The following is a 13153-nucleotide window of genomic DNA, read 5'->3' as shown; positions in this document are numbered from 1 at the left end:
GAGTCGCCATGTGGCGCAGGAGGTGGGGTACCCCTCAAGCTAGAGATGGGTGACCAGGGGTTACTGAGGCCGAGCGACTTGCCAAGGCCACACAGCTGGTCGGGGGCAGCTCTGAGGCTGCGCTGGGGGTCCTGGCTGAGCCCCTCCAGGAAAGTACCGGCTGCTCCTGGACTGAGCCCTGCTCTGACCCGGCCTGGCGCATGTGGGCTCGAGGCTGCCGGGTACAGGAGATGCCCCAGAGCCACAGTGCAGTTTTTCATGGACTGCACTGTGTTGCTTTGGCTTCTCAGCACATAAGAGCCACGTTCCTATTATGAAATGTGAATCAAGGGGAAACAAAGAGAATGGTGACGTGACAGCAGCCTTTTCCTGTCTGCTCTGCTGGGTCCCTGGGCTGCAGTCAGTGCCTCTCCCTGGCTGAAAGGACCCTGACCCTCTGCAAGCTGGGCCTTGTCCCTCTAGCGCCTTGCTCCCAGGGGAGGTGGAGGCAGGAGGGAGGTGGGGTCAGCAGGCAGCATGTGTTCTGGGCGCCTGGAGCCGAGAATGTTGGGTGCTGCTGGGTGACACCGAGGCCAGGCCCAGGCCCGGCTTCCAGGGTGGCCACCGACCTGGATGATAGCTGAGATGCCCCAAGTCCCGCAGACTCACCGAGTGCCGCTCCAGAGGCATCCTGGGAGGGCAAGGACAGATGGCAGTGAGAAGGGAAGGCTTCCTGAGAGTCCAAACCACCCCACCCCAATAGAAGGGTCAGGGCAGGAAGCCAGGGGAGGAGAGGGCACGTGCCAGACTGGGGTTTGCGACACTATTTCTCTGTAGGACAGCCTCCCCCCACCATTGCTCTTACCTAATCCTCCACCCTTGTGCCCCTCTGCCGCCCTGGGACACCCATTCCTTTCCCTCACCATTAACCCCACCTCTTCCAGGAAGCCTGCTTTGGCCACCCCAGCCCCGGGCCTCTCTGCTCTGAGCCTGGGGCTTGTTTTTCTCTGTCTGGGACATGTCCTGTGCCACGTGACTAAATGCTGTACACCTTGTGTTCTATTTGAGGACATCCTTGACCCACACGGGGCCCAGTAAACACCCTTTAAGTATGGTTGATCTGACTGAACACAATGTCTACACCCCATAAGTGAATTGAGGAACGTCACCCCCCAAGTCAGCTAAACAGAGGGCTCTCGAGTAATCAGGGTGCATGTCACAGAAGTGGCACCACAGCTATCAGCAAGCCACTGAGCAAGCGGACTGGGTGGGCAGCCGGGACAGGACGATGGGAGGCTGCACACGGTGACGCCCACGGGGGGTGTGGGGGGGAAACAAAGGCCCCTCCCGACCAGTGGTGGCTTGTGGCGGCCAGCGTGGCCCTGGGAGTGCAAGAGCCGGACACAGGGCTGTGTGGAGAGCAGAGCAGCGTGAAGGCACAGTCGGCGGACTCACCAGGTCTGTAGGGGAACCTGAAAAGCAAGCACACAGGCATCAGAGGGCACGGGCCGCCCTCCGCAGGCGGGCGGGGCCGCCGGGCAGGCCGAGGTGTGTGAGTGAGGCGAGCTTCCAGGCTGTTCGCATCAGACACAGATCACAGACACACAGAGCCGGGCTACAGAAACCCCTCGGCTGCTGTTGACGGCGCCCCCTGGCCCCCCAGGAGAACACAGGCTGCGCAGCAGAGCAGGTGGCAGATAGGTTTTCCTGTGTGGGCCAGCCCTGCTCTGTTGGCATGGCTGCCCGAACCATGGGCAGACCTGCGCTCTAAGGGAGGATTTCCACAATTAGGGACGTGTGCTGTGGGCAAGGGACAGGCGGTGTCCACAGCACAAACCCACTTGCCAGCATGCTTGGGGCCCACAGGCACGGGGCCCCAACTGGTCAGATGGAAGGCAAATGCTCCCCAGATTCTTTCCGTCTGCCTGGCGCGACTAAAAGGGAGGATGCAGCACCAGATGGGGCGCCAGCCAGTTGACAAGCTGGGCTGTCACTCTCCCACTGACAAAGCAAGGGCCACACTGGCTAATGTGCGTGGCTGATGCGACCCTAACACCACCTGACATTCAACAGCTGCAGACTGCCTTGGGCAGACATCAGTATCCAACTAACCCTGAGGATCAGAGGTTCCAGGCTGAGCAACACGGGGTGGGGAGGGCAGGCAGTGGAGCTGAGCCCGCACAGGAGGCGGGAGCAAGGTCTTGCCCTGCCAAGGGCTTCCCATGCGAGAGGCTCTCTGTGAACAGCTGGCATCTCCCTGTGACATCCTGGCCCTGGAGGCAGCAGTTAAACCTGCCTTGGTGTGAACCACTGGGACAGCCCAGAGGTGGAGCTGACAGGGGCCAAGGGTGCTGCCTGCACCCAAACCATGAGAGGGCTCTGGTGAGAGCTCTGCTCAGGGGAAGGCAGCTTGGAGTGCCTCAGGGCTACGGCCAGAAGCGCCGGGCCAGGACCACATCCCCCTGCAGCCTATCTCATAGGATCTCAATTATATAAATTAAGAAAAACACAGAAACATAAAAAGAGCTTAGGTGGGGGTATGTTTGCAAAAAGCAAAGAAAGTCGTGTGTTGGCAAAGAGCGGTTAGTTTTGCCTAGTGGAATCCTGAGTTGTTTTCATTTCTCCTTCATGTTTCTCTACATTTTCCAAATTTTCTATGGGAAGTGGGTATATAACAATGGGGTGGAGGGACCAGAAAGATGATTTAATAAAAAAAAAAAAACTTTAAATATGCCTTTGGTTATTCCTTGACGAGTTCATGGGTGATACTTATTTTGTCCTCTATTTCACGTTTTCTGTCTTATCCCTCCAAATTTTTGGTAAGTATGTTACTTTCAGGATCAGGAAAAAAATAGCCAAAAGAAATGAACTGTCTAGTCTCCTCTTAGTGTTAGACCCACATGGCCACCAGGGGGCAGTATGGACAGGCAAACGGAAAAGCTGCTGTGGGACGAGGCCGGGGGAGGCTGCATCCCGCCCGCGGCGGGTACAAGGGGTCTGGTCCGACCTGGGACCCTCCGTCCAGATCAGGACACTGGGCGATCAGCCACCACAAGTGAGGAACTGACAAGATCTATCCTGGGCTGTGGTGCTGGGGTGACAATCAGGCCTGGCAGGTTTCTGTCTACCTGCGGGGAGCCAACCCCCAATCCAAGCAGAGCCCCGGGTGTGCGCCACGGAGCGTGCGCCCCGAGTCACGGGGTTGTGGAGACCTGGCTGGCCACGGGAAGCCAGGGGCACAGAGCCGACCCTCAGCAGCGTCCTCCCGGGCTTCAGGATGGAACGTCCGCTCTCCACCCAGCCCGGGGCTCAGCCGGCCCGTCTGCGGTGGCTCCAGGACCTTCCGGAACCGCCTCAGGCTTTGGGCTGCCCATCCAGCTGCTCCCAAACCCATCCCCAAGCCGGGGTGTCTCTGAGGAGCCCCGCCAGCCCTAGTCCCTCCAGGCAGGCCACGTGCCTTCCGCCTGAGCCCCATCTGGTAGGTGGGCACGAGGGGGAGGGGCTCACTGCAAGCACCATGTGCACATGTGCCCGTGCGCACACCATCTATCAACACGCCGTCGGTGAAGAGGGCCAGGCCTCTCCCTGTGCAGGAGCATCGGCGGGAGGCGCGATTATGAAAGCGACCGGAGGCCTCCATGTAACTGCTGAGAGCTCTGTGCCCACCTGGGGATGGAGTGTCAAGCAGTTTGCCACTGGAATGGGGCAGGGGGTGCAGAAGAGGCAGAGAAAGGGTGCTGATGGTGGCGGTGAGGTGGGAAGGGCTTTGGCATGGAATCCCCCACCGGCTGGGCCTCTTGATGCTGTGTGACATGGGGCAAGCTCCCTTCCCTCTCTGAGCCTCAGTTTTCTCATCTGGTCCTGGACCCACAGGGTCACCATGGTAGGAATGGCAAATGTGTAAAGTGGCCAGGGCCAGGAGGGTGGTAAAAGGCAGTGAGCGACAGGACCTTTGGCTTGGGGCGGGTCATGGTGGGAAGACCAGCCTGGAGGCCCGGGCCCTATGGGCAGGACGGGGGTTGTACTCACTGATCTTGCAGGGAGGTGTCACTTCCAGACACTCCTTGTGTGCCCCGACGCCACACTTGGTGCACAGGTAACCCTGATAGAAGGTGCCCCTGCACCATGGGAGGGCGGGAGGTGAAGAGGATGCCGGCCCCGCACACTCCACAGCCCCAGCCAGCGTCCGAGCCCGCCCTGCTGTCTGCCCTGGAGCACCGTCCCTCCAAGCCCCGGGTCCCCAGCCTCCCGCCCCACTGAGGTCCTGGCTCTCCCCGTGGGCTGCCCTGTCCCTGCTCTGCTGCCCCACACACGAGACCCGGGCCCCACACAGACAACAACCTCCCCTCCAGCTGAGCCACAGTACTTGAGGGCCTGTCTGGGCCTGGTGCTGATGGGCTACTGCCCACCCCTCGGGGCCTAGCGGTGGGGACACAGGGCACAGAGGCCCCTCACCTGAGGAACAGCCTGCAGGCTTTGCAGCTGGTGGTCTTGTCGAATGTGTACATCTGGAAGCTGTGGTGGTTGGCGTTGGCCTTATCAGGCCTGATGTTGGACCTGGTGGGAGGCAGGGAGGCACCACGTTCTCTCAGCTCCACTGAGACAGGCTCCGCCCAGGGACCTGCCAGGCTCAGGAGTGGGCCGGGAGGCGGGGCAGGAGGTCAGGACCTGCCCCAACACCCAGGCACACTGAGCGCCTGGCCCCCAGGCGGAGCGAGGGTCTCGGTGAGGGCTTTCACTGATTCTGCATCGGCTTGAGAGACCCCCCCGAGGGCGGCGGTCTCAGCTCCGTCCTGACGAGGGCTTGGGTGTGAGCAGGCGCAGGCATGGGCCAACACTCAGCCAGTGTCACAGATCTCACTGCGCAGAGCCTAACGGTGGGCACTAGCTCAGGACAAGCCCAATGGGGCACATGGGGGACACGCACTGATGTCTGCAATCCACTGAGGACCCCTCCACCCTCGGGTGGCATGAGGCAGGGGGCAGTGGTGCAGGACAAAGCGACAGGGTAACAGGGGACTCCTGGGGGTTCACTGTGATGGCCTTTCCTCTTTGATGAACACTTGAAAATTTTCGTAACAGAACGTTGGGAAGAAAATTATAGGCCCTGGAAGCTGAGTAGCAGGCATGGAGGGGCCCACAGTCCTCATGAAAAGCCTCGGTGCCCGCCGCCTGCCCATGCCCGGGCCTGACCTGTGCACTTCTTAAATGACCCCATAACCTGGGCCTCCTTCCTCTCAGTTCCCCAGGAGGAAAAGGCCAGGGAGGGGAGCGAACCTGCCCGGAACCCCCAACCCACCTGAGTCAGAGCCCAAGAGCGTTAGGACGGGGCCAGTCTGGCCTCGAGGCCTGCTGTGTGTGCGGACCCCGAGTGAGCACCTCCCTCTGTTGGATATATTGGGACCCCTCCTAGATTTCATGGAAAAACAGCACTGGGGCTTTCAGAAAGGGGGGCGATCCACCGGCCCATAAGGCCCAACGGTCCAGACCAGCAGGAGTCCAAGAGGCCACGGCCATTCCCGGCCACTCGCCGCTCTGCCAGGCACACGCGCGGGGCTAGGCCCCAGGGACAGGCTGGGCCGGAGGAGGGCCCTCTTGCCCTGGGTAGATCATCGAATAGCCAAGATGCCACCAAGCTGGGGCTGGAGGCCAGGGGGCGGAGCCTCTCACGCGTCCGGGCATCAGAGCTACTCCTGGTCGGAGGACATCCCGGACAGAGTCCCTCGGGCTCCCAAAGCCCGGCGCCGCTGCCCGCCCAGACTCACATGGCCATCTCGAACTGCTCCATCCACTTGCGCTTCATGTCCTCCGTCTTGCAGAAAAGCTGGAAGCCCTGCTTTCCTTGAAGGTGGATCAGGTAGAAGCCATAGGACCACTGCGGGAGGAGACAGGACCCACGCTGACGACGGGCACGCACACGTGGGCTGAGCGGTGTGTGTACACGCATGTGCATGTGCAGGGTACAGTGCACTCAGGTGCCTGTGTGGGCACATGTGTATGTGTCTGCACATGCATGTGTGTGCCCGTGTGTGCATGTGTACAGTGCACTGGTGCCTGCAGTGCACACAGATGCATGTGCGTATGTGCATGGGCACGGCCCTCTAACTGGCTGTCCTGGGACCCCCTCGCACCCCCTCCCAGCTGGGCCCTCAACCGCACGCAGCAGGCTCGGCAGGGCCGGCGTGGAGCCGCGTCCCCAGGGGAGCCCATGTTCGGAAGGCGCCCAGGGCGCTTGCCTGCCACCAGCCCACCCACTTCCACTTCCTAAATGTGACACTAAAGAAACTCACTGCTCCGAAGTAACACAACAGCCACTCGCCACCCCCCAGGCGTGGCCGGCCCTTGGGGCTCTCTGAGGGGCCCAGAGGAAAGTGTTGGGATAGTGTGAGCCCATTTGTGTTAGAACAGGTGCAGGGAAGGGGGAAGGGGAGAGGAGGGGAGAGAGGGAGGGGAGCGGAGGGAAAGGAGAAAGAACAAACAAAGGGTGACCCAGGGGGAGAGCAGACAGGAGCACGCATGTGCGGCCCTTCCCTCTGGGGAGCTGGGGGGCAGCAGGGAGGGGGCCGCTGCTCACACCCTCTGTAACGGGGAGACTCCTATCACGCCCACGTGTCCACCCTAAAGACACAGAGCCGAGGAGCCAGACGGCTGAGAGCCCGGCCCTGTTGGGCAGGCCAGCCGGCCCCACGCCCAGCTCAACAGGAGCGGGAGGCCCGAGCCAAGGGCCCCGCGTGCTTACCGTTTTCCCGTGAGACTAGGAAGCGTGAGGAGAGGAAGGGAAAGGGGAGACAGGGCATCAGGAGATGCAGCCTGGCCTGCAGCAGGCGCCACAGGCCCGGACACTGCCCACTGCCAGGGGCAGGGCCGTTCCCGGCAGGGGCGGGGCAGGGGCCTGGGGAGGCGGCCTCAGGTCACCACCCCTGGGGCCCGGCTGCTTGGTTCAGACATCGGCTGCTTGGTTCAGACATCGGGGTGAGGCCGGTCACCCCAGGAGCCCCTCCAGGCCGTGGCTGCCCCCTACACTATGAGTGCTCACCGGGGTCTGGGATGTTGGGCACTTCAGCTCCTGGCCCCACAACTAGCCCAGGAAGCAATTAAAACAGAACAGCACGGAGTGGGCAGGCAGCTCCTTCCACAGGAAAGTGCTGCACTGCAGGTGCCGAGGCACCAGGTGGAGAGACCTCTGCCGAGGGGTGTGGCCCCGCCCCAGCCCAGCCCCACCCCTGCAGGCCCCGTCCCCGGCACGTGGCCTCCTGGCTGGACATCAGGGTCCAACAAGCCAGGGGAGGCCGGTCCGGACCCCTCCAGAGGGGCAGGCCTGCTTGCTGGCGCGAAGAGTATGGGCAGAGCCCTCCCTCCAGCCTCCTCACTGGGAGCTGCCACCCTAAGCGTGCCCACTCCCAGGGAAGAGACAGACAAGACGGATGGCGCTGGGCCTGGCACAGAGTGGCATGTCCTCAGCAGAAGTGACGGTGACAAGAGCAGAACAGAGGGAAGCCCCGGCCCCACTGCAGACACCGGCTGGGGTCAACACTGGCTCCCACTGCCGGTCACCCTCTCAAGGCCACCCCACAACTCCTCCCGGTGTGGGGATGGCCGCCCGCCCCTCGCCCATCGCATCCCACCTTCTTGATGTCCTTGTTGTTCATGGGGTCGTCGGTCATCTTGTGGAAGAGCAGCTCGATGACCTCCTTCAGCTCGTAGCTGTAGCCCCTCCTTTTGCAGACGATGACCACCTTGTCAAACAGGAACAAGTACCTGGCCCAATGGCACAGCCAGGTAGCCCGTCAACAGGGCTGGCGCACAGGACAGACACTGTGCACCCGGGGACATCGCCGCTCCGAGCCCGAGTCCTGTCCCTCTGCCTGACTCCTCCAGCTGACCACTGCTCCGAACAACCGCCCCAGGAAGCCCTCCTCTGCACCCGGTGCTCGGTCCACTACCAGACTGGGAGCCCTGTGGGGGCAGGACACGTGTCTGCTGTGTCCCCAGCAGGGGCCTGGGCCTTGCACAGAACGTGCATGTGGTGGGCCCTGAGCAAGCGGGGGCTGTGCTAGCACAGCCAGAGCCTTCCTGGCCCCCTGCCCCAGGGCTCCCTGGCAGTCATCAGCAGAGAGCTCATGCAGCCGCTGTCCCAGCTCCTGGGAGCCTGCGAGCTCGCAGGCCAGGGACCCTGGCTGCCCTCCAGCCCAGCCTTGTGCCAGCCACGGGTAGGGCAGCCCCATGGGTGTGGCAGCTGCTGGCTGCCGAGAATTGCAGACGCATCACCAGAAAGGAAGCAATTAAAACAGAACAGCACAGAGTGGGCAGGCAGCTCCTTCCACAGGAAAGGCTGTTTCCACGCCCACTGGGAGCAGGGTGCCCAGCTACGGTGGGAAGCTGCCCACCCAGGCTGCCCACCTTGCTCACCTGTCCTGCTTGGTGTGGTTCACTATGGACCGGACCTTCAGTTCTCCATCAATCTTTGGCCTCCCAAACTCCTCCAGTTTCACTTGCTGGGAAAGGAAGGGAAGGCCGTGAACCACAGTGCCAGCGCCGCACACAGTATCAGCAGGAAGGGCAGGTGGGCATGTGCCCCTGGGGCACGGTTCACACAGAGACCAGAGGCGGGGAAGCCAGTGACCAGACCCAGTGGTTCCTGGCTGGTGCAGGACAAGGGGTAGGGGAGCAGCAGGCGGGGAGGGACAGGCCCTGCAGGCTCCTGCCCCCCACCCCCCGAGGACTCCCTTCAGCTCTGCGGGAACAAGGAGCGATTGATGGCCTGGGTCATGCTAACAGGCCGCTCTTGTGTGGAGCCCAGAGCAGGGTCCTGGAAGGAAAGGCCAAATGCCCAATTCTGAGAAACCAAATTACAGAGAACAAAAGGTGCTTATCAGATGGAGGGCAGGCAGGGCACAGGGTTCTGCCAACGGGCCATCTTCCACAGGAAGGGGCTTCCAGTCAAGCCTGCTCTCTGGTTTGCTAGGATTTCATTTCCGTTTTCCATTTGGTTTGTATCTCTGCTCCACCCTGATTCAGGGGCTCCCCTGATGCATCCTCCTTGTGGCTTTCAAACGGTCTCCGCAGACGGAAAAGGAAGGACGGAATGTCCAAAACGTTAGCGGAGCTGTGCCCACGAGGTCCTCAGCATCCTCTCTCAAGTTTTCTGCATTTTCCTGAAGCTGCCGGGCCAGGCCCAAGAGCATCGCTTTGGTGGCACGCAGGGTGGCACAAGGGCCCTGCTCAGCCGCCCACCTGAGACTCCACACCTCATCTCTAAAGCGCAAGAGCCTGCTGATGGTGGGCGCAGGAGAAGACAGGGCGCTGGGCACGGCACCTGGCCCAAGGCAACGTGCCACACCTGTTCTCTACCACAGGTTTGTTTTCGTTATTTAAGGCACGTGTGCTACTCATGCATAAAAAGTCAAGAAAATTCTCTTTCTTCCTTGTACCAAAGTGATGCTTGTCCATCACACAGCATTTGGGAAACACTGGCGATCAACAAGGGGAAAACCCGACCGCCCCCAGCCTGCCAAGCACTGAGGCAACCGCTGACAGTCTGGGCACATCCCTCCTCGACCTGCTCTGTCCTGGGTGTTTCTTTTCCTCTTGGAAAAGAAAGGAAAATGGGGTTGGTTCATGACGCTGCTCAGCAGCTTCTTTTTCATTTCCTTCACGACACTTCATAGCTCTCTCCACGCCGTGAGGCCACGTGCCTGGAGAGGAAGTCCTCTCTGTGCTCTTCTGACCCTGCTGGTTGAGGAACGGGCACACGGGCACCAGGTGTTACCTGGGCATCTGGGGGCTTCCTTTGCAAAAGCTTCTGTGTCGATTCTCCCTTGACAGAGACTCCCCCAGACGGTGCCAAGTTTAGGGACCAGAGTAAAGTGTTTATGGGTCTCACCCAGCCGTTCTCAACCACGGGTGACTCTGGACCCAGGGGACGTCTGCCAATCTCTGCAGATGCATTTGGTGGTCCTTGCTTGGGTCCCCAAGGGTGGGGGTGCTACTGGCATCTAGTGGGCTGAGACCAGGGGTGCTGCTCAATGTCTGACAATGCACAGGACAGACCCCACAGCAAAGAATGATCTGGCCCCAAGGTCCACAGTGCCGAGGTACAGAAACTGGCAAAACATTGGATAGAACTGCATGAAGTGTGACCGGCTGGCCACAGGCAAGAAGCGTCTCCTTCCTGGGATGGCCTGTCTCCTCTCCCCAGCAGGGCACAGTGGCTCACCCGACACCCCAAGGCTGGCCACTGACAGAGCAGCCTGGAGAGAGGGCCATGTGAGCTGTCCGCCTTGCCTGATGGAGGCCAAGGGGAGGGGAGAACCCGAGGGCAGCTTCTGGGCAGGGAGCTCAAACAACTTCATTGCCCCTCCTCGGGATAGCAGGAATTCAGGTGGCCTGGGGCCGTGGATCAGAGGAGCCTCCCGCCCCCCAGAAGCCAAGAGTCTGTTCAGGCGGGGGACAGAGGGTGGGGCAGTCAGCGCTGTTCCTCCCCGCAGGCCTGCCCCTTATAAGCGGCCCCTCTGTGCCCAGGGCTCCCGGGCCGGCTGACATGTGCAGAGTGCCATGGCTGCACCCACAAACAATAGGACAGGTGGGATGTGTGCTCACCTTGCTGCTTATTCAATATTGAGACTGTACAAGTAAATTTTAAAAATATCTACACATGGTCATAATTAATCTTTACTTTTTGGAGAGTCAGCCACACTTACCAAGTTTTCTATAGAACTCTGAAACTCGCTGATTTTCTTTAGGGTCTCCTTGTCCCGTTTGACTTCATTTATATACATTGCCAAGTCCTTGGAAACAATACAGGGAAGGGGTTGTCAGGCCTGGACCCATCCCATGGGTGGGCCACGAACTGCAAATTCCCATGCCCCAGAACAGCTTCTTTCCACCCTGTCACTCTATACGATTCTTGGTTAGACTAGAAGAAAACAGCCAACTAGACATGGGCCAGCTGGCTTCTTAGCCCTCTGGAAGCGGGCACCCCGCAGGCCACTGCCTACCATAGAGCCCCCCAGAACGTGGGCAACCCCCTGTGTCTAGCCCTGGTGTCCGTGCACTGCAGCCTCCTGCTGGCCACCAGGGGGCAGTGTCCACTGCAGCCCAGAGGGCAGAGTAGCTGGGTACTGACTGCCCAGCAGTGCAGCCTGCCTTGGGTGGTGCCCCTGAACCAGGCCACAGGAGGAAGGCGGACCCCCAGGGGCCCACTAGCAGGGCAGGATCTGAGACCCCCGTGTGTCAGGTGGGGTCTGGGATCTGGACACCGAGGCAGAATGTCACCGGGCAGACCTGGTGGGCCGCGCTGCCGCTCCAGCCTCGGTGCTACAGGCCACATGGCTCACACAAGGCTTAAAGTGAAGCTCTCCAGGATCACGAGGCTGCTCAGAGCCTAGCACAGACCACCGAGGGGCCCCCTGCCCGCTGGAGGGGGAGCTCTTTCAAGGGAGTGCTTCCCAAAGGCAGAAGGAAGCCTGAAGCCTCAGAGCAGCCCAGGGGCAGAGGCTGGGGCTGTGCCTGGGAGGAGGTGGTGGGGACACAGGTGATGAGGAGGGGTCCAGCCTGAGCCAACACTTGGGGCAGGAAAGGACAGAGCTTGCAGGGGCCTGGGAGCAGCTGTGCTCACCTGGAGTCTGAGCATTAGTGGCAGACACAGGTGCAAAGCCGGGCTCAGGCCCCCAGGGAAGCTGCACACCAGGGAAAGGAACCCACAGCTGACTGGGGCCAGGGCAGTGGGCAGCATGGGGCCGAATGGCCCGGAACCAAGTCCGGTGGCTGGGAATGGGGGGTTGCCTTGGGGATGGAAGGGGACACAGGAGGAAGGCCCAGAGAGTCACTGTGTGTCAGGTGGGGTCTGGGATCTGAACCCTTGGGGCCTGAAGCTCCCTCCACCTGCCCGTCTGTCCTTGGGTGGGGTCACACCCTCCACCCTGCCTCTGCTGCTTGCCTCCCAGTGAAAATCAACATCTACAGTCACAGATCAAGGCCCACTGGTGATCCCGATTTCAGTCAAAATGCAGACGTGGCATGTTAAACCCCAGGCTGGCCTGGCCTGTGCCCTGCCTCAGTTTACCCACCCACCTGCATGGCTTCCAGTGCCTCCTTGAGCTGCTGCCTCTCAGGCCGGTCAGTGGAGTGGCTCAGAAGTTCCTGGAGGAGTGGGAGGGGAGTCACAGGTCACTACTCGGGGGTCCTGGCCTCTGCCCTCACCCCCACCCAGAACGGGCTGTGCGCACAGAGCGAGGCCCTCTGCACAAAGCCCTGCCTGTGGCCGAGCTCCGGTCGGGCGGCCCAACTCCAGCAGACAGACGGCAAGGCCTCGCCCGGGCCACACTGCGTGGGGGTGAGGGGTTCTGAATCCTTCGGATACCAGGAGGGACCTTACGTCAGCACAAAGCAGGGTGCTGGGCTAAGAGGCGCCGAGAGCCCTCACAGGGCCGCACAGAAGCACCGTCCCTCCCCTCAGTCTGTGCGTCCAGGACTTCCTATTCCCACTTTCACCCTGGCTGCTGGGAAGCTCAGAGACTGGGCCACGCGATGGTCCACAGGATCTCTCTTACTCCTGGTCTGAGGATGCTTTTCTGTCTTCTTCAGTTTTTCTGCTCTTATTTGGTTTTAATTGCTTTTTCTTTTCCTGTGATAAACTTGCCTAAAATATACTGAGCAAGCTTTACTGCGTGGCCGTTACATCTATGCACAGACTGTGTGGATTTGTGGCTTGTGTGTATCTCAACCTGGCCCATCTGTGGGCTCCGGCTCCTGCCCCTGGAGACTGCCAGGCCTTAATCCAGCTCCCCAGCAGCGGCGTGGAGAGCCCTGGCCTCACCTTCAGGAGGAGGTGGTATTTTAGCACCCTCTGCATGGGGACCACCAGCAGGTCTTGCAGCTTAAACTTCCCATCCTGGACCTTCAGTGTGCACTCCTGGGCATCAGGGGAGCAGCAGGTGATGAAAGGGTCCAGCACCTCGCCTGGGGGTGCTGGACCCCAAAGCCCCACCCCAGCCTGGGGTGCAGACCCAAGCCCTGAGCTGGGGCTCAGATGTCCCATCCTCCTCGGGCCTGGCTCCTAGAACTGGGCAGCGTCTCCCAAGGACCCTTCCCAGACAGGTGTGTGCAGAGAGGAGTGGACTTCACAGCATGTGGGCAGGGGGTGACCAGCTCTCACAGACTTGAGTCTGCAGTG

At 60.9% G+C, this 13153-nt stretch overlaps 1 protein-coding gene across 4 annotated transcripts in view; it reads right to left on the bottom strand.

The window, feature by feature from the left end:
- Positions 1–13153, bottom strand: part of VAV2 (vav guanine nucleotide exchange factor 2) — a 167098-nt gene that overhangs the window by 15215 nt on the left and 138730 nt on the right. For 2 of the 4 annotated variants that reach the window (XM_037007766.2, XM_073222002.1), the window contains exons 10-20: positions 12797–12892; positions 12052–12120; positions 10680–10766; positions 8389–8474; positions 7605–7737; positions 6719–6733; positions 5745–5854; positions 4435–4536; positions 4009–4097; positions 1435–1451; positions 649–670 (exon numbers count right to left, since the gene is read on the bottom strand). In XM_037007766.2, coding sequence (XP_036863661.2) covers positions 649–670; positions 1435–1451; positions 4009–4097; positions 4435–4536; positions 5745–5854; positions 6719–6733; positions 7605–7737; positions 8389–8474; positions 10680–10766; positions 12052–12120; positions 12797–12892 — 826 coding nt within the window. The remainder of the gene's footprint in view (positions 1–648; positions 671–1434; positions 1452–4008; positions 4098–4434; positions 4537–5744; positions 5855–6718; positions 6734–7604; positions 7738–8388; positions 8475–10679; positions 10767–12051; positions 12121–12796; positions 12893–13153) is intronic. The other 2 variants (XM_037007769.2, XM_037007771.2) reach the window with 1 other exon arrangement.

The sequence above is a fragment of the Manis javanica genome, chromosome 2 (genome assembly GCF_040802235.1).
Source record: "Manis javanica isolate MJ-LG chromosome 2, MJ_LKY, whole genome shotgun sequence".
Taxonomy (NCBI): domain Eukaryota; kingdom Metazoa; phylum Chordata; class Mammalia; order Pholidota; family Manidae; genus Manis; species Manis javanica.
The sequence above is the reverse complement of the archived record's forward strand: the minus strand, read 5'-3'. Positions and strand labels throughout refer to the sequence as shown.